The sequence below is a fragment of the Rhincodon typus genome, chromosome 13 (genome assembly GCF_021869965.1).
Source record: "Rhincodon typus isolate 14 chromosome 13, sRhiTyp1.1, whole genome shotgun sequence".
NCBI classification, from domain to species: domain Eukaryota; kingdom Metazoa; phylum Chordata; class Chondrichthyes; order Orectolobiformes; family Rhincodontidae; genus Rhincodon; species Rhincodon typus.
Genome location: NC_063344.1, coordinates 62,072,528 through 62,096,924, shown reverse-complemented (window position 1 = coordinate 62,096,924; position 24,397 = coordinate 62,072,528). Strand labels below are relative to the sequence as shown.

The window sequence follows — 24,397 nt, the reverse complement described above, 5'->3', positions numbered from 1 at the left end:
TAATAACTGAACACTGACACCAAATCCAATAAGCTCGGCTCGTGAATGAGTTTGATCATGTTGGATGGCAGACATTTTGGATTTTGAGCTCGATTCTGTAACTACAGTCCAGTCGCTTTCATTGAATGCCTGGCCTCCAGGGGGAGACTTTCTAGAAAACAAACCTCTCAGACTAGTGAAGGTGAAGCCACTAATAAAGACCAAATGCAGCCACTTTGGACAGTGGGTTATATTCCCCTCTCCTCCACTAACTGTTCATTGTGCTGTGTTGTGCAGGCAGCCTCCTCAATCAGGTGCGTGGACAAAGGAGAGTTAAAGTGGGTTTCTCTAGGTGTCACTGTCCGGGAACAGTTCAGTCCATCTTGACGTGTCAATGAAAATGGAACAAGACCCATGATAAAGCCAGGGACGCGGCAGGGAACCTTCGACAGTCCACACGTCCTTGGCACAATCATACACCTCCAACTCCACACTATAGTCTCCTTCCATCCCTTTCCAGTGACCACCGGTAACATAGATCTTCCCAGCAATCACCACCATGCCCCCATTCTCATGGAGCTTATGCAGCAACTGGACCTGAAAAAGAGGACAGCAGAACAATTACCCATCAATCTATTGGATTGTGGGACATCAGTGCAATGGATCATGGGATGTCAGTTGCAATATAATGAATGATGGGATACCAGTCCAAAGAATGAGATCCATGACATCCATCCATGAGATGGAATCACGGTGTATCAGGACTATGCTACCCACATCACAAGCTTATCAGTGGTGGTGTGACTCTTCATCAATAAAGAGCATTAGTACATACAATCAGATTACAAAAACAACCCATGAGTATATTTTTTGGCTGTGGAGCACCTACATTTTGAGGGTACATTGTCAGAGAAAATGCAACCTAGAAGGATCTAGGCCAAGAGATACACAGGAACACACCCACTTGCAAGATCCCTTCCAAACCACACACCATCCTAACTTATACTAATTCTCCATTCCTTCACTGTTCTTGGGTTAAAATCCTGGAAGCCCCTCTCTACCAGCATTGTGAGTAATCCTACACCACATGGCCTGCAGAGATTAAAGAAGGCAGCTTACCACCTTCTCAAGGACAACTAATGTTGACCTTTCCAGTGAGGCACACATCCCAAAAACACATTTTAGAAAGGAACTTTGCCAGTTGGCAAAACTGAGCTTTTGATTTATCGGAGAACAAGTCTTGAAAATGGTTTTAGCCATTGAAAACCCTTATAACTATCAGTAAAATTTGTTCCTGTTTTGAAAATGGAAATCAAGACCAAAGCAGCAAGGATAGCCTTATGTTGAATGTGCAAATGGGCAAAATGAATCTCTTGTAGTAATTTGCAAGCAAATTACATTCAAACTGCTGTAGTAAAAGTTTGGAGGAAACAGGTTAATATTCACTCAGGTAGATGTCACAGCAAAGACTCCCATGCCGTTGGTGAAGAACCTGCCAACACTGATCAAAAACATCTCCAGTGAGGGTTCTTAGCTAGTAGTACCGACTTGGAAAAAGTTCGTTATCACAGAGGAGATAGTGGTGTAGTGGAACTATCACTAGATCAGAGGCCCAAACTAATACTCTGGCGATACAGTTTCAAATCCAATACAACAGCAGCTGGTAGAATTTAAATTCAAGTGATAAAATCTGGAATTGAAAAGCTGGTCTCAGGGATGGTGCAGCCATGAAATCACCATAGCTTGACATGAAAACATGCCTCGTTCACGAATGCCCTTTAGAGAGAGAAATTTGCCATCCTTACCTGATGGGCCCACAAGTGACTCCAGACTCTTAGTTGTGTGGTTTACCCTTGACTAATCACTGAAATAACCTGAGCAAGAGACTCAGTTAAAGGGCAATTAGGGATGGGCTAGTGGGTGCCCACATCCCATGAAAGATAAAGGGAAAGGAATTTGTCTTGTTTGAATATTTCCTCATGCTAATATCTTTGGTGGTTTGGTGCCAAATTCTGTTTGATCACACTCACTTGTACACCTCGGAATGTTTTAGGACACTAAAGACACTTGAAAAAATGTACACATTGTTCTGTCTGAGCTACTATGCGTGAAAGGTATAGATAAAGGGTATAATAGCTACTATTAGCTAGAGTTCATCATCAATAATGGAATCTGGCTGCAATATCTTGCTGCACTTTGCACTCATGTGGGTAACAATCTGCATCTGTCAAAAGCACCCATAAGCTGGTCATGATATTTATACAACAGGGGTAGAGGGACCATTACTTTGTTTATATTTACACGAATAAAACACAAAAAGGTAGGTAAATCACATTGGTGAACCAGTATGGTTTGCAGCAGGTTTGAGATGAGTAACGCACCTCCTGACCTCCCTCCCCTAAAAGCCTATCCACCATTTACGGGGCATAGGTCAGGAGTGTGAAGCAATACTCCCCACTTACCTGGCTGGGTGCATATCCAATAACTCTCAAGAAGCTTGACACCATGCAAGACAAAACAGCCTGCTTGATTGGCATCACAAAAATCCACTCCCTCCACCACTATGCTCAGTAGCAGCAGCGTATATTATCTACGAGATGCACTGCAGAAAATGACCAAGCCTCCTTAGACAGAACCTTACAAACCATGACCACTTCCATCTAGAAGGACAAGGGCAGCAGATATGTTGGAACAGCACCACCTCCAAGCCACTCACCATCCTGGCTTGGACATATATTGCTGTTACTTAACTGCCACTGGGTCAAAATCCTGGAATTCCCTCCTAAGGTTATGACGGGTCTAACTTCAGCACATAGACTGCAGAGGTTCAAGAAGGCAGCTCACCACCACCTTCTCAAGGGCAACTAGGGATGGGCAATAAATGCTGACCAGCCAGCAACACCCACATCCCATGAATAAAGGGAAAACAGTTGGTTACTGTTAACTGCTTGGAATTTCCACCGAGACCAATCCAATCTCATCCCACCTTTCTTTCTGATCAAGTGACAATGATCAGAGAGAGATTAGGAGAAGTTTCCTCAAGGTCGGTTGTTCAATCTGGAAATGCTTAGCCATGTGGCGTGGTTCAGGTGAAAAGATCCTACATTTCAAAGGAAGAGCTGGTGAATTACTGAAGTACAGCAAGTTGAATGGCCATGAGGAGAGAGCAGGGAATGTGGATTTGTAATGGGGGTTCACCCTTGTACAAACAAGAGCCAAACCTTCCTCTGCCTTATCAACAGTTATGACATCGGTCCCAGCTGCTCCACTCCTACCTTCTGCCACATGTTGGCCTCAGAATCATATGCGTAGACTTTCTTTGTGTTGTCTCCGATTAAGTAAATCACAGCATCTACAGAAACACAGCACGGAGCTGAAAGGTACTTGGGAATGAATGGAGAGGCAATAACACTCCAGTTATCTGCAGAAACAAAGCAAAAAATGTGAGGCGGGGAGGGAACTAGAGAGAAATTCTGATCACTTTAACAGTATAAGTTTGAACTATTGTATTAGAAAAAACATTTTCTTGGAAGGAAAGGAAGCAAATTTTGATTCTCTTGGCAACATGGAGATCTTTCAGATATTACTGAGTGCTGGTGGCTTGCTGGGTCCAAACTAACTTCTGAGGATGTGATTACTCAATACTTTAGCAACTGAAAGAAATACATCTGAAGAATTTTTAGGATGAGACGAATAGAAACACAACTTTATAATGAGACAATCTGATATTTGGTTCTGAACAGGAGAATGGGGTTGAGTTGTAATGAATTTCACAGCTTGGTTTATGATCAGAGTTGCTGCAGTATTGGTAGTTTGGGTGTGTCAGGTGTGTTGTGTAACATTAGTTTTCTAACATGCTTGATGAATCTTTGCCCTAAATTGAAAACCGTAACTTTAGAATAAATTTGTTTCCCTGGCATATTTGTGTGCTATCAACTACCCGAATCTTCAACTTTCCATGCTGCATATCAGACACTAGAACAAAGTAGCTATGCTGAACAGACCTGGCCTCTTTGCTTCTTGGTTTCTATGGGAGACAAGGTAATATTAGGCACAGTTTCCAAATGATCCCTCATCCAGGATCTGTTCTACAGCAGGAAGAGCAGTGGGGAAGGAACAAGAAAAGGAATAACAAAGGGAATATAATGGGAATGGGAAATGTCAATGAAATGGTTAAGTACAATACTACGCTAATAGAATATGTATAGATTAGAAGTAGCTGCATATCACTTAATGGGAATATCAGTTAAAGACAATTATCAAATCAACATTGCGCATTTACAGTCATCTTTCTTTCCTTAGTCTGGAATAGCACCCACCTGTGACAGGATTATAACACTGTAGAGTGAGAACATTGTACTTGGCTGCACACGAACCAATCACATAGAGTTTTCCCACACAGCCCGTGACAGTGAAGTTAGTGACATACTTCACCATAGGGTCAATCGTGGCCCAGCTATCATTGTACGGGTCATATCGTTCCACTTCCACTACATCTAGAGTCGTACCTGCAATTAGAAAGTACCAGACTTTATGACAGGACTCATGGCCTGATTCCATCTGCAGCATTTGTATATTTCACATCCCTATTGTGATGAATACTATTAATTTAAGTGGTGTGTATTGTCCTGCTTCTTTTTTTGAAGAGAGGTTTTAAGACTGAGGTACAGAGCTGTCTCTTGAAAGCCCATAAAGTAAACAGCTTGTGAGGTCTTGGGTTTTTTAAAGTTTGGAACAATAGAAGCAGCCTGAATGGGAGGGGTGAGCTCTTCTAGAATCAGAAAATTTTTAGTTTTAGTTTTCAGTAGTTGTTGCTGGGTCTTGAAGCTGGATGGAAGTTGCAATACATCTCTCCCTGCCACACGCACTCTCTCTGGGTTTTCTCTTGATGTTTTTTTCTTCTGGACTGGAGAATTGCCTGTGAGACAATCTATTTTTCGGATCTTGCCTTTTGCCAAGTGTGTGTTTATGGGAAGTTACTGTGTTGGAACAGTTACTGTATAGTAGTTAATAATCTATTCATCTGTTAAGTTTTTCAATCGAGTTAAGTTGTTCCAATTTCTTCTTCTTTTTGTTGCATTTTAATGGTAGTGCATGAATAAAGTGTGTTTTGCTTAATGTTGAGTCGTTTGACCAACTGAATTGCATCTGGAATGCAACACCTTACACTTACCTTTAAAATAAGAAAAGTTTATGGTCTGGACTATCTTCTGAATACATTTTGAGGGGGTTTGTTCTGGTTCATAATACTTTCAAAGATACCTAGAGTCCTGTGGTGACCTCCATTGCCTGTACCCTGTCCTCCTCTTACTGTCAACTGGGGCATTATCAACCATTTCCATCCTATGCCTTGTTCATCCTCTTGTTTCCAAAGAAGCACGTCTTACAATGTGCATTCAACTACTCTCATACAGTGCAAAGTGCTTCCAACTGTTTGTCAAACTCAGTAACATGGAGCTCGATCAAGCCTAACAGGAGTCACTTCTTACACTTGTGGTTATCCTCGATATTCACAACCTCCAGAAATTCAGAAATATTTCTCCACTTCTGTCCTGAGTTATACCAGGCAGTGGAAGAAGTTTGAGGGGCCTCTCTATGCCTAAGGCTGTACAGAATTTTTGAAAGGGGAAGCAATGGCCTAGTGGTATTATTGCTGGACTGTTAATCCAGAGACCCAGATAACATTGTGGAGACCCGGGGTCAAATCCAGCCACAGCAGATGGTGGAATTTGAATTCAATAAACTATCTGGAATTAAAAAATCTAATGATGACCAAGAATCCATTGTCGGTTGTCAGGAAAAACCCATCTGGTTCACTAATGTCCTTTAGGGAAGGAAACTGCCATCCTTACTTGGTCTGGCCTACATGTGACTCCAGACCCACAGCAACGTGGCTGACTCTGAATTGCCCCCTGGGAAATTAGGGATGGACAATAAATGCTGCCTAGCCAGCAATGTACTTATCCTGTTAATGAATAAAGGGAAAAAAAAGGATACCAACACACGACCATTTTTCATTAGGGAATATCTGGAAATAAGGAGCACAGTTTTAAAATAAGGAGTCTCTCACTTATGATGAAGATGAGGAGGAATTTCTTCACTCAGAAGGTCATTAGTGTTTAGAATTCTCTTCTCCAGCGACTGGCAGAAGCTGGGTCATTCAATGTCACATTCAAGGCTGAGCTACACAGATAGATAAGACAACCAAGGGTTAACATGCGATAGGGACACTGGAGGGGAAATAGAGTTAAAGCCTCAAACAGAGCAGCCATGATCTTACTGAATAGCACAGCAGGCACAATGGACTGAATGGCCTACTCCTACTCCTAATTCTTCTGCCTTTCTGAACTTGTACATTAGCATTTCACTACTAGAAGGAATGGACGAAGAAATTAATTAATATTCTGGGATGGCCTAATGGGCGCATCAATAGGAAATAAAATGATCACAACGTTTAAGTTGATTGTGCACTTTATCCCATAACATCACACTAGCTTCAGTCGCTGGCTTGCTACCTCCAACAGCATAGAGTTCGCCATTTAAAGCTGTCGTAGCATGGTTGGTTCTGGGTTTCAACATGGGAGCAATGGGCTTCCAGGCCCCTTCTTTGGAATGGAATTTCCAAGATTGGGTTGTTGACCACGCGTCAGTCTTGCTGCCTCTGGAACCCCCTGCGAAGACAAATGTTGACTATTTATCAAGCAATCTTTACAAACATTTCTTCAACAATCTCATTGTTGGTATATTTTTTTTAAATTAGTTATTTATTGACAGTATACCACGTATTTGCTGGGAGAGGAGAGAGAGAGATTGATAACCTAACGGTGATGTGGTTGACAGATGGACCAAGGCACCTTGAGACAGCTAGGATGGATCCCATCACAGACCTCAAGAAGCCAGTTGGAAGATCCAACCATTGACCTATCCCGGATTCCAACTGTTCCCACTCCCTGCTCAGCTCTGTTTACTGTCAGGATAACACAGGACCTGTATCAGGCTGTGTGTGTAGACCTGAGTCGTTCCTTTTAAATGAATCATACTTCACAGCTTCCAGTCACCCAAAGACTCTTGTACTTTGGTCGCCTGAGATCCCCCGTTCACATGCCATTCCTTGAACTGCCTACGTCAACGAGAATTACTGTCCAATATTCCTGGGACTGGAGATCAATCTCCTTGCATCTCATAATAAGGCAGGTAAAGCAACTAACCAATCCTTTACACTCAGTGGATGTTCCATTGAACAGAGGCGATGGGCATATCAAACATTTCTATCATGGGGAAGCTCAAATTTAACATTAGGGTCAGGGCCATGGTTCATTTCCTGAGAGTTGGCCCAGAAATCCAAAAAGTAGTCACAACTGTATTTCTAACTCAGTGAAGAGTGGTGCATTTTTCCTACTGGATTTTCCTCCCACTGTTTGATGTTACAAACTCCCCTCTTGAAATCTGTAAACATTTCTTGAGATTCTGACATCGGACTGAGATGTGTCCCTTTCAGCTTTTCACAATGCTATTTGTTCAGTCAGGAGTTCCGCCAATATCCAAAGTACCTTTCATCTTTCAACCAACATCACCAAAAAATAATTTATTAGTTATTCATCCCATTGCTGTTTGTGGGTCCTTCTAGCATTAATTGGCTGCTGCAGTGACCTCACTTAAAAGTAATTTATCTGCTGTGAACAATGTGGGACACCCTGTGGATGTAAATGGTGATACATAATTGCAAATTATTTCTTTCTTTCCCCGAATTTCTCTTTAGACAGATATCTCACCAGTAACATAGACGTCATTGTTCAAGGCTGTGAGTGAGAATCCCCATTTGTAGTGATCCGGGAAATCTGGAAGGATGGACCAGTGGTCTGTGGACACAAGGTATCATGTTATGGCACTTCAAGTCCTTATCCAGCTACTTTATTTTTGATAGTACGAGAGTGTCTGCCTCGATCGTATGCTCAAAGCAAGAGTTCCAGACCCACACTACTCGCTGGGTTAAAAGGATCTCCTTCAAATCCCAGCTAAACCTCTTACACTATATCTATGGCCCCTGGTTATGAATGCCTCAATCAAGAGGACTAAGATCATCCTATCCACTCCACGTAGACCCCTCACAATTTTACGCACTCAACCTCCTCTCTGCCAAAGGAAATAATTTCACCTATCCAGTCTTTTATTATAACTGAAGTTGTCAAATCTGGGCGACACCCTTGTAAATTTCTTCTGTATTGTCTCTCAGGCAATCAGCCTATAGTATGGTGGCTGCACATAGCTTCACAGCCATGGCCTAGCCTGGTGTTTATACAGCTCCAGCATAACCTCCCGACTGGTGAGCGAAGCGGCAGTCAGCGACATAGCGGCTGGTGAGACCGGCTGAAAGCATGCCCAGCGTGGGGGGAGGGCAAGCCCTCATGTGGAAAGCCCAGTATGGAGCAACAGCAGGCCCATGGCTTAAGAAAGGACTGTAATGTTTAGCTTTTATTTCTTTATTTCTCTACGTTATACTAAGAAGAACTGTAGTGACAAACATTTTAACTTACTTCTTTCTTTTTCTAATTTTCTACCTAGGTAGCTTTGTACCTAAGATGGCGCCAGGAATGGCGGCACTGTACTTTTTACTCTACTCCTGTGTCACTGCATTTGAATACATGTGACAATAAAACCTAAAGCTTGACCTAAAATCCTGTGGTCTATGCTTCAGCCAATGCAGGTACTAACCCCATAAGCCTGTTTGATCATTTGGTCTGCATGTCCACCTATCCTATGTGATTTGTGGACGTACACCCTGAAGTATCTCCTGCTGCTCTATGTTTCTCAAAATTCTACCATTTATTATGTATTTCCTTTGTCGTGTTAGCCTTTCCTGAATGCACTTCTCTGGAACAAAATCCATTTGCCATTGTTCAATCACCTTATTAGTCCATTGATACCTTCCTGATGTTTTCTTCATTAGTGTTGGAAATACATATTTAATTACATTTAAGGACCATGAGGAACTGGAATATGAACCTGTCTGGACATTCTAGATTAAAAGCATTTGCATGGTTTTGAAAAGATGTTTGATTTCTTAGAATAGTTCAACCGTAGTTTAGTTCCAACTCGCCTGCTAATTACTGAAAAGTCAAGTAACATTGGAACGGAGATAAGCTCATCTTTTAAGAAAGGAAAGAGATACAATTTGTGACTTTAATTGCTGAACAGACTTGTTTTGGAGGGGTTGGCATCTCTGTGCTAAAGTTTGCCATGCAACGCTCTGCTGGAGTATGTTCCTGTCTTTCCAAGATATCAGGGTATGTCAGCAGAAGAAGGACCTCCAAAGTGTGCACTAGACAAGACTCGCTCTCCTGTTAAAGGAGGATTAAACCCTACAGCAGGACAAGCTGCACACATCTCTATAAGCAAAGTATTTTGGGATACTTGAGATTAGTCCCACAAGGAATCTTTGACTCCTCCATAAATGCTGAAATCAGAACTGTTATTTCTATTCAAAACCTAAGTCTAACTGATTTTCCACCTCAATTGGAGTCTGGTCTGAAGATCTTCCATAACATGGTGGTCTGCATTTCAATTTTGCCAACAGAAAACCCCATGAGAAGTCATACCATTTTATGTTTCAAGTTTGGTCTGCTGACCCACAGAGCTGTTTTTGTTTTCTCTTTTGCCTCTTGCTCAAAACCCATATCATCTTTGCAGAGCTGTTTTGATTTTCTTCTATTATGAACATATTTGTTTGGAGGATATTTAATTCTTGGATATTTTTTGATTTGCTTTATTCCTGTCACTTGCACCGAGGTACAATAGAAAGTATTGCCTTACAGGCAGATTGTACTATACAAGTGCATCAGGGTAACAGAAGGCCCGCAGGATATGGTGTTAGAGCTGTCAAGAAGGTGCAGAGAGAAATCAATATTAACATTTGAAAGATTCATTCAAAAGTCTGATAACAATGGGGAAGAAGCTGTTCTCGAATCTGTCCATACATTTATACAAACTTTTGTTTCCTCCACCTGATGGAAGACAGTGGAAGAGAGTACAACCAGCTTGTTGGGGGTGGAGTTGGTCTTAGAATTAGGTTGGTTGCTTTCCCAATGCAGGGGAAGTATAGATGAAGCCAATGGATGGGAGGTTGGTTTGCGTGATGGAGTGGGCTGTGTTCACAACTCTCTGTAGTTTCTTGCAGTCTTGGGAAGAGCAGATGTCATACTATGCTGTGATGCACCCAGAAATACTTTCTATGGTGCTGTTGCCCAGTTTTTTCCACTTCCTTAAAGAATATATTTTGCTTATAATAAATGAGTTAATTTTGAATTTATTAAAGAAATTTGGTGAATGACTTACTTATTCTGGATAACAGTATTAAAACGGAAACCAATTTGTCCATTTTGGTGAATAAAACAAAGCATTTACAATAATGGTACAGCTTCTGGACTGGTCAGCCTTGATTATCAGCATATCCCTTTCATCAGGGTGATAACAATTAGCAATCATTTGACCAATTTTTGTACTGTTTGCAAAATTTTAAGTTATACCTGCTAGAGCAGTTGTGAAATGGTTTGGAAATTGGTTGGAAGAGGTGGTACAATGACTGACTCTGAGCAATCGGGAATTGTGAGAGTTTCTACTATGCATTAAGGCCCAGAGCCTCCAGTGCTTTCCTCTTAATCAGATCACACGTTCCAATTTCTTCCTTTCATAACTGCCTAGATAAGCTGAAAATTGAAACATGAGCACTACTTCTTTGTTACTTGTTTAGGATCCTAATGCCCTGCTGTCTTGTCTCAGGACACTTCTGGAAGTGTTCACTCAATGAGTTTCTCAAAAGTGTTTCAAAGAATTTCTCTAAGTCAGATGCTCAGATTTGCTGTTCCATATATTCTAGGCTTGCCTGTTTAACCTCCTGTAAATGACAAGGTTTGATGAGCCACTTCCCAGGCATAAGGAAACACTTCTACATTTAGCAAGCTTACACAACTATCAGTTGACATTTCACTGAAAACCTGATACCTGATTTAGATTTCTAGTGAGGATCAATCTTTTTACACGGTGAGTCGTTGATCTGGAATGCATTTAGAACATTACAGCGCAGTACAGGCCCTTTGGCCCTCGATGTTGCGCCGACCTGTGAAACCAATCTGAAGCCCATCTAACCTAAACTATTCCATTATCATCCATATGTTTATCCAATGACCATTTAAATGCCCTTAAAGTTGGCGAGTCTACTACTTTTGCAGGCAGGGCATTCCACGCCCTTACTACTCTCTGAGTAAAGAACCTACCTCTGACATCTGTCCTATATCTATCACCACTCAATTTAAAGCTATGTCCCCTCGTGCTAGCCACCACCATCCGAGGAAAAAGGCTCCCACTGTCCACCCTATCTAATCCTCTGATCATCTTGTTTGTCTCTATTAAGTCACCTCTTAACCTTCTTCTCTCTAACGAAAACAGCCTCAAGTCCCTCAGCCTTTCCTCATAAGACCTTCCCTCCATTCCAGGCAACATCCTGGTAAATCTCCTCTGCACCCTTTCCAATGCTTCCACATCCTTCCTATAATGCGGCGACCAGAACTGTACGCAATACTCCAAGTGCGGCCGCACCAGAGTTTTGTACAGCTGCAACATGACCTCATGGCTCCAAAACTCAATCCCTCTACCAATAAAACCTAACACACCGTATGCCTTCTTAACAACCCTATCAACCTGGGTGGCAACTTTCAGGGATCTATGCACATGGACACCGAGATCTCTCTGCTCATCCACACTACCAAGAATCTTACCATTAGCCCAGTACTCTGTATTCCTGTTACTCCTTCCAAAGTGAATCACCTCACACTTTTCTGCATTAAACTCCATTTTCCACCTCTCAGCCCAGCTCTGCAGCTTATCTATGTCCCTCTGTAACCTGCAACATCCTTCCGCACTATCCACAACTCCACCGACTTTGGTGTCATCCGCAAATTTACTAACCCATCCTTCTACACCCTCAACCAGGTCATTTATAAAAATGACAAACAGCAGTGGCCCCAAAACCGATCCTTGAGGTACACCACTAGTAACTGAACTCCAGGATGAACATTTCCCATCAACCACCACCCTCTGTCTTCTTACAGCTAGCCAATTTCTGATCTAAACCGCTAAATCACTCTCAATCCCATGCCTCCGTATTTTCTGCAATAGCCTACCATGGGGAACCTTATCAAATGCTTTACTGAAATCCATATACACCACATCAACTGCTTTACCCTCATCCACCTGTTTGGTCACCTTCTCAAAGAACTCAATAAGGTTTGTGAGGGACGACCTACCGTTCATAAAACCGTGTTGACTATCCCTAATCAAATTATTCCTTTCTAGATGCTTATAAATCCTATCTCTTATAATTTGCTGAAAGAATGGTGAAAGCAGATTTAGTAGTAACTTTCCACAGTGGAATTGAATATGTCCTTCAATAGGAAACATTTGCAGGGCTTTGGGGAAAAATCAAGGCAGTGGGACTAAGAGCAAGAGCAGGTAAAGTGGGTCAAATAATCTTTTCCATGTACCAGACTTTGTTTATTACTGAAGGTTAGGTTCAGAATTGTTATCATATCTAAGCTAATATCTAAGTGGTCTTGACAGAAGAGAGTCTACAGCATGACAGTGGAAACTAACAACCTATTATTTACATTAGGGATGAGACAGGATTAAGCAGGACCTCTCTAGAAGCTTCCACACTCAGGTTAGTAATTCTCTACCCTACAAGAATTACGTTAGCTATCTGACAAAGCAAGTCACAAGCAGAGGGCTCCTCATTTGAAAGCAAATAGATTGAGATTAGGTTGTTTATTTTTTTTTAAAAAGGCACTAAGGTCTTTAGATTTATAAGTGGAAACACACAAAGGCAAGTTATGTTAAACCTACATAAATCGTGGTTCAATCTCCCATATAGGAAAGAAAAATGGCCAATCCAGTCGCCAATCTGGTTGAAAGGACTTCAAGGCATTAAAAAGGATATGGAGAAGATTTAGTGAAATGACACCAGGACTGAATTCAATTTTGTGGAGAGACTGGAGAAGCCAGAATTGTTCCCTTTCGAGCAGAGACGATTAAGGAGAGACTTGGAAGAGGTGCTCAAAACCATGTGGGGTTTTATTTGAGAAAATAATGACAAGATCGCACATTTTTTATTTTATTTTGCATTGTGGACTAAATCAGGAAAAGGACTGCTTTAAATCAAGGACAATGGAAGGAGCTGTGGAACGTTTAAAGGCAAGTTACTGGAACTCATCATGAGTTGTTTTAAACAGTGTTGCTTTGTGTGAGAAGGTTTGAAGGAGAAGCTATTGGATCTCCGAAAGGGAAGGTGCTGTTCTTTTTCACTTCAGTCAAAAACACGTCAAGCCTGAAGAAAGTCAATTTATTTCAACTCATCTGTTGCTGTAAGCTGTGGTTTTTTAATTAATAGGTCAGAGACAGCGTAAATGTGAACCAGTCACCCCATGCCTCCCACAAGCAAGTCAAGTATCTGGAAAAGGAAGACTGTTTTAGTTTGTCAGGACTTGGTGCTTTCAATCAGGTCAGTGAAGCCTGGGACAAGGGACCATTGAATACTCTCTCCAGTCTTTCCCACCATCCATAACACCCAGTTTTTTTTAAAACCTGCTTCAGTCTGTTGTTGCATGTAGAGGAAGTTTATAAGGGGGTTAGAGTTTTAAGCAGTAAAGTTAAATGTTGAACAGTTCATAATGGTTTACCAATACCTAGAGCATACTTATTTTTACTAAATAGGAATTCTCGTTAAGTACAGAAACTTGTTCCATGCTTTCTGTCGAGTTGAGTTTGAAAGACAGGTAACTTGGGAAATTATGTATACACTTACAAAATCTTTAACTTTTGTGACGACTTCATGAATAGCATGGCTTGGTTTCTAGTGCACTTACCCCAGTAAGGTGTGGCACAGGTTGCTACTGAAGAGCTGCCAAAATAATGTGTCAAAAATCACTTCATAAAAGATGATATCCCAGTGTCTAAGACATAGTACATAGATACAGTAGAGGTATTGGAATGTATTTTTTGCTACATACTGCAGTAATAAAAATTTCAACTTTGAGAATGAACCTAATTTTTTTAATAACTGACTTTTAATCCAAATTCGCAGAACATATCTTCTAATATTTCTGAAAAGCGAAGGGCATTCTTCAAGAGATTTTCTGAATGTTAACATAGTCCCAGCGCCAAACACACAACACATTAACTGGCCCCAATATTTAAACCCAGCCTCACATGCCACAATTCCAATATCTAACAGACTATACTGGGCCTAGTCATAAACACACACCACACTACAGAAATCCATTTCCTTGCACACACTATACAATTCAAGATCATCATAGCATAACTCACTTGTCTTGGTGTTGTAAAAAGCACAGTTTTGTGACAGCATCTGGTCATCATCAGAATCATCCATTGCCCTTCCTCCAACAACCACCAGGACCTCCTGCAGCTTTTTGAGGCCAGGGTCATGTCTTTGCCAAACAGATCCCTCTGTTTCAGTCTAATAGCAGAACACAAGAAGAGCCGGGATTAAAAACAAAGGCAATTGCACTCACTCAAAGAATGACAGTCTTTTTTCGTCTTTCCTACCCTAGGTGTGTTTTAGTTGTCATATCTTGAATTACTCGAATGGCTGAATCCCAGTTACTGAGATCTGCAGCAGTGTTTATCCTTACCTTGAGATCAAAGCAACCTTTGGGTATTACACCCAGGCAAATGAATAGTATGCTCAGGTTCGCATCAATGCAGTCGCAAAACTATCTGCTACTTTTATAAGATGTCACTCCACTCTTCAAAAATGGCACAAAGTGGATTACATTAAATTTTATATCAAATTTGAAAAAAATTGAAATTAATTCAATAAATAAAGAAACCAAAAATGATTTGATAGTATAGTTATGGCGTGTAGATACAGTATAGATAGTACATAGATACAGTAGAGGTATTGGAATGTATTTTTTGCTACATACTGCAGTAATAAAAATTTCAACTTTGAGAATGAACCTAATTTTTTTAATAACTGACTTTTAATCCAAATTCGCAGAACATATCTTCTAATATTTCTGAAAAGCGAAGGGCATTCTTCAAGAGATTTTCTGAATGTTTCTAGTTAAAGAAACTAGTTTCTTAATAGTTTGCTGAACAGTTACTGGGGCATCCTAAGCCTAGAATATCTGATCACACAAAGTCAAACTGTTAATTACGTGAAAACTTAACTAATCATCAAATCTGTGTATATTTGAAAATTGTGTTACAATCTCTCTCATGCTGGTTCACCAGGGAGGTGCACAACAGACAGGGTCTGTTATGGGATATCAAGAGTTGGAAAATCGTTCTTGTGCTTACTCCACCCAGACTGCAGCAGTTCAAAAAAAAGTGACTCACCACTACCTTCTCAATGGCATTTAGGAATGTCCAAAAGTAAATGGCAGCATCGTGGTAATGTTACTGGACTAGTAAGCTAGTAGCCCTGACTAATGCTCTTGGCATTCTTCATAGGGATATGAATTCAAATTCCATCATCGCAGCTAGTAGAATTTAAATGAATTAATGAAAACAAATATACAATTAGTCTCAGTAATAGTGACCAGGAGGCTATCGTTGATTGTTGTAAAAACCCATCTGGTTCACTAATGGGAGGGAAATGTGTCATTCTTACCAAGGTTTAATTTACATGTAACTCCAGGCCACAGCAATATGAACTGCCCTCTGAAAAGGCCTAGCAAACCATTTAATTATTCAGGATTAGGGATGATTAATAGTACTGGTCTTGCCAGCAGCACTTACACCTCATGAAAGAATAAAAAAAAAAATTACTGGCTCACATCCCACAAAAGACTGATAAAACAAATGAAACTTCTTAAATTTTAAAGTATGTCAGTGAAGTCACCTTTGAAACGGGGTTTTTTGTTCAAAATGTTCATTTTGTTTCTACTTCGATTGCCACATTCACTCCAATATCTGCACATCTTCTACGTGTCGGGTTAGGAAGGACTTGCACAGATCATCATTCAAGAATACAAGTGGAGTTAAAAACAGCCAACGTGACGAATGACCAGCAAATCTGTATTTGCCGTGGAAGGAATGCTGACTCTAGCATAGCTCCGTCATGTTCTTCAAAAAGAGCCACGCATATTTTTTATATTTATTGCCCATTCCGAATTGCTCAGAGGACAGTAAACAGTCAACCACATTGCAGCAGGTCTAGAGACATACACAAAGCCACACTGGGTAAGGATGGCAGTTTCCTTCCCTAAAATTAGTCAGCCAAACTTTTTTTTCCCTAACTATCAACAATGGTTTTGTGGTCATCATTAAGTTTTTACCTCCAGAATTTTATTGAATCCAAATTCTACCATTTGCCATGGCAGGATTCAAACCCAGGTCCCCAGAACATTAATCCAGAGACCTGGGTCATGATCTAACAATAACACCACTAGGACATTGCCTCCCTATTTACATCCATCTGAGTCTTAGTTTGGCAGCTCATCCAAGAGACGATATCTCTAATGAGTCATAAGCCTACTGACATACTCAAGGCCTGGAATGTGACTCGAACTCACAGCCTTCTGACACCAATTGAGCTATCACTTTGTAATAAGAACTGAATACACATTTTGTGAGCAGTGTGCTCTGAGGTCCACTACAAGGCAGTCTATAGGAACCATACCTTGAAATCACACAATAGGAAGATCCTTTCAAAGGCGCCAAACCAGTATTCACAAATAATGCTATGTGACTGATGATGAAAGTGTACATCTTCAAACCGGTTTTTTTCCACTAGCTATCATGTTATAGTTGTTTCCCTGCCTCCTTAGACTGAGCTATCGAAGAATCACTGACATTCATAGAGCTATTCTCCAACATGAATATTCATTTGTTAACACTGTGAGACTTTCAAATCCAATTACATCACTGATAACACTTGCATGTAATTGGTGATTTGGTGCCAATTGTTCCTTCACCCTCTGAATACTGGCTAGCTGGGAGTTCAACCAACATAGCAGAGTACCCAATCAATGTGAAGTTGTTTCTTATAAGCTCAATCATGTAATTGAGGCATTTGAGGAAATTTGCCTCAGGCAGCAATATTATAACTCCTTCTCCGGTGGCGATAAATATGTTGGCATCTGAGACTGATCTGTGTTATATCAACTTTCATGCAAGATTGTAGTATATTAAAGTTTTAGCAAAGTCTCTGAAGATTTACAATCCACTGATCTGTTTATAGAACCTATTAATCCATTAGAATTTCAACTGCTACTTCATATTACCCCAGACACTGACAGTGATGAAATAAATGAATAACTCTCCATTCATTTTCCACTATCTCTATCACAGTTCAACTCCATTCATTGTACATAAATGGAATTCAAACATGAATCCTAAGGATTTTACTAACAGTATGGGCGGGGTTTTAACTCCCCGGTGACAGAAAACAGAGGATTCAAGATAGATGTGAAGGGTAGGGATGGGAAGATCAAATCAAATTCACAAAATCTAACCTCAACAGGCATGTGTCTGTTTCTATTTTAATTCTGCAGATATTGAGAAGTCCCACCATTCTGCCCTAGAGAGGTAGATCTGTGATACGATATTGGACAGTTGAATTCAGATTTTTCGCTGATATTTTCAAGTTAATGTCTTCAATACAGAGTTTTCAGGGGGTGTGAGCAACCGAGCAGCTAAGGAGAATCTCAAACAGTCAAATCCAGCAGGTATGTTATTTCCATGGTCCGGAAAAGCAGGAATACTCCCCTTGAATATCTACTGTTAGGGTCAAGTGCCTGCACCACCTCTCCATCCTAAATCATTAATCCTTCCTGCTTCTCCCACTTAGACCCATTTTCTCCTAGTTGCCATCATTAAAACTGTTCCAAATGCAGTTTTCTGCACATTGACATTTCCACTTCTAATCTGACTGTGTGGGAGATGGGAGTTCTGAAAACAATATTGAGATACTGTCGTTAGTGTCAGACCTCTCCAGTCCAGGATCCCTCTTCCACACAAAGTCTCTCTTCCTCCCATCCCTGTTCTCCAAAAATACCGGGGCCTTGATGCTCACAAATACACTTCCCTGAGTTATTTCCTTAAAGTTGCTCCCACTTTTCCATCATAGCTTCAACAAAAGTGCAAGTCTGTTACACTTTTACTACAAAGCAAGAATCACTTCGAGGAAATTCCTGACTCTTGATTTGTATTATTCAACCAAATTGTTAATTAGACTTATTTTCTACCCTAGACTCTTGTGATATTTTGTTTTATTCATTGGGGACACTTATATCCTCAACTATCTCCAAAAGTTCCACTGTCTACTTGGATACAACCAATGAGATTTCTCATGCATTGTTTGTTTTTCGAACTGGTAATGATCATCTTACTCTGGAACATTTATTCCATCAGGCTATCTCTTAGTGTAACCAATTATCTCTTCCTTTAACTTGAGGACTATGTTCTCTCAATTTCAGTCCAAAAGAATTATATGCTTCACAATCCTTCCATGATGATCTTATTTTCCAAATACTTGATTTCTTAGTCTTCTTCAGGACAACAATAATATGTATTTATATCTCACAATTTAATAAAAAACAAGATGTTTCACAGAAGTATATTAAAACACAAAGCTATACTGAGCCAAAGGAGGGGACAATATGAAAAGTGACCGCAAAAAATGTGGTTGCAGAGGATGGTTTGAAGGAGCACCTTAAATACAGGAGAAAGGACAGGAGGACTTCACACAGTTCAGGTCCTCTAAAGGCAATCTGACAAAGGTGGGTTAAAGGACCTGGGAGTTACACAAGGGAATTCCAGCAGATTAGTTGCTAGTCAGTTCCTAATATACTGACCAAAACTCTCCAAGAGCCAGGTAGCAGGTGCTCCCCCATGGATTCTGCTGATTAACCTCCATAACTTAGTTTGAAGATTGACAGATTCCCATCAAAACATTATCTTTCTGCTTAACTTCTATTTAAAATTAGAAGAAGGCAAAATGAGCTTCAGACTGCCAGCACATGTGAAATGTGAAAGCATTTATAGAAATATCAGTGAGAAACCCTTGACTTCAACAATAAATTAGAAATAGAAAATCCTTTCACCTCCAACAGTAGTGGAGTTGTGGGGAGTAATCATGACTGTACAATCTGTAGCAGGTATCTTTGGGACAGGGAGACAGGAACAAAATATCACCCAGGGTTCTTGCCTCCATTGCTGTCCAATGATTGATGTTAGAAAGTATGTGCTCGTCATAAATACAGGAGGACATTAATAAACATGTAATTGAGAAATGACTTCGATAGAGCTTAGTGTAAGGGAGTGGTAGGACGAATAGGGGCAAAGGCGGTGTCTAAATGTGCAGATGAACAAAGGATCCTGGAGGTTTAGATAAACTGATTATTACAAGTCGCAAGACAGATTTAGAAGGCTTGTAAAAGAACAAACAAACCACTGTGATTAATTTCTAGAAAAATAGAATTCAGGAGAGAAAGGGAGCTTATGTTAAAGTTGTAAAGAATATGGGTCAGATAGCATTTGAATTCCTCTGAACAGTTCTGCTCTCCATATAATAAAGTGATTACAGAGGTACCCAGGAAAATGCAAATAAGATTCACAAGGATGATACTAGTATGGAGAGGCTCTATCACTCAGGGAAAATTGTACAGAATAGGGCTTTTTTTCATAGAAACAAAAGCTTTGAGGGGCTGACCTGATAGAAGACTTCATGATGGTGAAAGGATTTGATAAGGCTGGAGTAGAGAAGGCAAGACCTGAACTAGAGACTATAAATATATGAAAGAACATTGAATTCAGTGGGACTTCTTTAACATGAGAATCATTACAATACGACCGGGAGTCACTGAGATACATTGAATAGGTGCATTCAAGGAGAAACTTGAAGGAACATAAGGAAGAAAGGAACAGAAAGATATATTGATCGGGTTAGAGGAAGAGAAGTGAATAAAAGGGCTTCTATCAAAGTCACAATTTGACACCCTGCTGACAATCAGGGTTGGCCCTTCCTATTTCTGCTCCTATCATGTCCCTGATTCAGCCGTGACTTTACCCAGGCTCCTGGATCCCTGACCATTAAAGGACTCTACTACATGAAGAAATGAAAAGCAACATTGGAGAGGCCACAAAGGGCTCCTAAAAGTTTTTCCAGGATTAATGGATAAGGCTCGAGCCAAGACTGAGGCTTCCTGAAGACAAGCAATCAAAGGAGGAGCAGGCTCTCACTGCACCCTCACCATCTACTTGAGATGTGTGTATCTCTTCCCATGAGGCCTTAGTGCACCTGACAGTCCCAAGGACAAGAAACTAGGAACAGACAAGTGAGAAATGTGGCAGTAAGCTACAATCCAACCCCTCTCTGTCATCCTCCCCAGTCATTTACATCTAGCAGGTAGGTAGTCACAGCAGGAGCTGGGGAAGGGTCATGTAGGTGAGGAGGTTATGATCATTGTGAGTAGCATCACTCAATCTCTCATCTCTTTCCCTCGGATAGCCTATTCAAAATTGGATTGAGGATGAAACTCTAGCTTACATGGAAACACTGTTCTGTCATTAGAAACCTGCTCTGCCTTCTGGCTGAATTTATATTCCCTGCAGGTTAGCCTAATGATTTTTCCAAATAAATGTCTGGCCTGTCATGTGCTGTGCACAAGTATATAATTTCAGCACATTACACAACATTCATTGTAATTTAATAGCACAAACTGTTCATTCCTCCCTCTCATTTAACACGATGGATCCAAAACAGTATAAAGTTACTCATCTGCTAAAACCAGATAAAGCAAAAAAAAATGTAATTGCAGGAACAAATATTTAGGGGTCACTGACAGCTGTCAGAACAAAACTCCAGTGGTTTAGAATTATTGTAAAGATAGCTTGATTAGATTCCAACCTACAAGTAATCTCTGGGTACCAAAATCTTTATACATAACCCATCCAGACTTTATCCTTTAATTTAGTCCCAAATATCCACGAGTCATACATAAACTATTCACATGGCTTAGTTTGATGACACAGCCTGTAGCTCACTATTGGGTATCCATTACAATTTGATAAAAATATCTGAACCTTTCAACTAAATTTTATAGTTTGTCAACCCAGAGCAAGCAACAAGAACCTACCTTTATGTGGCAAAAGCAGGAAGACATTCCAAGGTGTTTATGGGAACATCATGTGAACAAACTTTGATTAAAAAGTCACACAGCAGATTAAAGGGCAGATGACTAATAAGCACCAAAAAGGACAAGGGGAGGAGGGAAGGGGTTGGTGAGAGCATCCTGGATCTTCAGATCTAGACAGCTGAAGACACAGCTACTAACAATGGGGCAATTAAAATCATGGGTATTTAGGGCTCAGGATTCTAAATATGTGAATAACCCTGGAGGCTGTAAAACTCCAGGGACAGACCAGGTCAAAGAGGGATACAGGATCAAGGATGAGGATTATAAAAATTGAAATGATGCAAACAGGGAGCCAAGGTAGAACAGTGGCTGCAGTGGTATTATCCTGCCTCTGAGTCAGGAGGCCTGGGCTCAAGTCTCAGCTGCTGCAGAGCAGTGTAACAATATCTCTGAACAGGTTGACTAGAACATAGTCTTTTGAAGAACAGGAATGAACGGCACATAGTTATGAGTGAGAATACATGAATGATTTTGGATTAGCTCAAATTTATGAAGGGCAGAAAATGGGATTGCAACCAGCAAGGTTTTGGAATAGTCAATTATTCAATACTTCAACCATTTCGCAATGAGCTGTGTGTTTTTTCTTCTATCCCCGGCTGAATCCAGCATTAACTCGATAACTGGATTGACACCCCATCCCTGATGTATTTACCTTGCTGTGAAATCCCTCTATCCGTCTCCTGCAGGACTCACACCCCTGAATGAGCTTGTCAGGCAAAAGCTGGTCTCTCAGATACTCCACCGACAGCAAGGGCAAGTGGACCAGCTCGAAGAGTTCGGGAAGCAGGCAGCTCCTCTGGGCTTCATCATGCCGTATCCAGCGGAGGAAAGCCTGCACCAGGGACTGCTCCTCCTGGATCTGCAGCAGTTCAGCGCCGAGGTAGCCCAGGAGCCTCTCGCTGCCCAGCAGGAGGAACTCCTCACTTTGGGACACTGCCTCGAAGTTTTCTAGGAGGAAGGAGCGTGCTTTGGCAGTGACCTCCGGACAGCCGTACATCTCGCCGAGCTCATAGATGCCCAGGCAGTTGGTAGGGTCAATCTGGTGCTGGAGGTAGCGGCTGCAAACTTTCTGGACACTGCTGAACTGCAGCAGGTTGGAGGTCTGGGTCAGGGACTCCACATTCTGCTGGTTGATAGTCAACTTGCCTGTGTAGGCGAATTCGATCAGGCTCTCCATGGCAGCGGGCTCAATCTCCTTCAGCTCCACTCTCGCCGAGATGCTCTCGACAAACTCCCCGCTGAACATGGCGTGGAAGTAGACGCTGCAGAGCGCCAGCACGCTGCGGTGGCAACTGAACTCCCGGCCGCCCACCAGCAGCGTGACATCCGAGAGCTTGGGGTTGGAGCGCAGCGCCCGCAGCCCCTCTAACATGCTCTGCGGGTGCGAGGCCAGGCAGAAATCCAGGTCATCCACATTGCGCACCATTCCTGCTCTGCTGGGCCAGGCCGAGTCTCGCTTCACTCCCAGTCACGCTGTTTTGCCGAATAAGGTTTGACCCTGGGACAAGAGAGGTGCACATTTCAGTGGCAGCCCGAGGATATTCGTAGGATTCCTGCAGTGTGGGAGGAGGCCATTCGGCCCATCAAGTCCGCACCAATCCTCTGTACAGCATCCCACCCAGACCCAGCTCTCCATCCGATCCCATAACCTCTCATTTCCCATGGCTAACGCACCTAGCCTGCATATCCCTGGGCACTATGGGGCAATTTAGCACAGCCAATCCACCCTAACCTGCACATCTTTGGATATCTGTCATATCAGTATCTGCTGTATTGGCTTGCTCCACTTTTGGAGGCTCGGGGTTTCCATCATAGGATCCCTACAGTGTGGAAGCAGGCCATTCAGACAATCGAGTCCACACCGACTCTCCATAGAGCATCCCACCTAGAGCCACAATCCTAACCTATTGCTGTAACCCTGCATTTCCTAGGGCTAATCCACTAACCTGCACATCTTTGGGCTATGAGTGGAAACTGGAGCACCCGGAGGAAAACCATGCAGCGAGAACGTGCAAACTCAGTTGAGCTGGTTTCAGCTGAGGCACCACTGCATGCTGTTGGTGCACTCATGTCTGACTTGGAGAGTTTCTGCTTCAAGTCAGTTCGCAGGGATCTAGCCACAAAATCCAGCCTGGAACTCCAGTGCTGCACAGAGGGACTACTGGAGGGGTTGGCAGTACAGCCTCAATGGGCCGATGGCCCCTTCAGTACTGTACGATTCAATGATTACTGCACTGTTGACAATGTTGTAGTTTATACCAGGTGGATGGAAGATGCTGTAAGGCACCATATAGAATGAGAGCAAGCTGATTCCCCACAGTAAGGAATATGTGATCACTATTGTTTGAATAGATGATGTGGGCATTACCGCATCTACATTTTCTGGGAGCTTGCTGTAAGCTATTTCATAGGCATTGCTACAACATAAAAGTGACTACCCTCCAAAAATACTTCACTGGCTGTGAAGCACTGTGGTTATGAAAGGTGCTACATCAATGCAATTTTTCTTTTATATTTGAACTCAAAGACCCCAGATTCAGCATCCAATGGTTTCCTCAATTATGTGTCCAGCTGACCCACTACATAATGCATACTAAGTGAGGCCAGGCTCAATTCTGATGCCTCATACAGTTAAATAACTACAAGTGGGCAAAGTGGGAGATCACGTCCGAAGAATAGGCATCTACATGATGTTCAAGAGGGCAGGTGGCACCGCAGTGATCGGTAAAACTACCATATTTCAGAGTATCTTTCCATAATTTGTCAGGTGTCATCAACAAAGGTGACTGGATAACCTGTCGCAGAGAGCCCTGCCATGCAGAAAGCACCCAATCACAGGGTGAGAGACAACACCCTGTCAAAGACAATGTCCCGTCTAATAAAATCCTGCAACAAAATCTCCTGTCATAGTACGCCCTGCCTCACATTGCAACCTAGCAGTTAGTCTGCGGCCTGTTTCAGGGAAGCACTGAGCACCAAATTAAACATCAAAGAAATTGAGTCAATGGGAACAAGATCATAAACAGCAGGAGGAAGGAAAACACGAGTCCAACACTTGGGCCTAAGTTGCTGTTAACTCTCAGCATCTAGTCATATGATTGTTAAGGCTAACAAAACCTCCAAAATGTTCTGCACTGTAAGTGAGCGGTTACGTTTTACAATACTTTGAGATTGCTCACAAGCAGAGCAGCACAACTATTTAA

General features: G+C 41.7%; 1 protein-coding gene across 1 annotated transcript; it reads right to left on the bottom strand.

Moving 5' to 3' along the window:
* Positions 1–317: 317 nt before the first annotated feature.
* On the bottom strand, positions 318–22,620 carry klhl30 (kelch-like family member 30). The gene is made up of 9 exons (XM_020514338.2): positions 21,847–22,620; positions 18,053–18,058; positions 16,971–16,988; positions 14,356–14,455; positions 7,752–7,838; positions 6,495–6,650; positions 4,299–4,487; positions 3,255–3,400; positions 318–576 (listed from the first exon to the last, which is right to left on the bottom strand). The coding sequence occupies exons 1-9, from the start codon at positions 22,618–22,620 to the stop codon at positions 328–330; spliced, it is 1,725 nt and encodes a 574-aa protein (XP_020369927.1). The 3' UTR covers positions 318–327.
* Between the last annotated feature and the right edge of the window lie 1,777 nt (positions 22,621–24,397).

Bases quoted from the DNA above. Each gene is read 5' to 3' on its own strand.
- klhl30 (XM_020514338.2), bottom strand. From the start codon at position 22,620: ATGGTGCGCAATGTGGATGACCTGGATTTCTGCCTGGCCTCGCACCCG. The intron at 7,839-14,355 runs GTGAGTTATGCT...TTGTGTCCACAG, and splicing joins TTTTTACAACACCAAGACAA to ACCACTGGTCCATCCTTCCA. The intron at 4,488-6,494 runs GTAGCAAGCCAG...TTCTAATTGCAG, and splicing joins CGAACTCTATGCTGTTGGAG to GTACGACTCTAGATGTAGTG.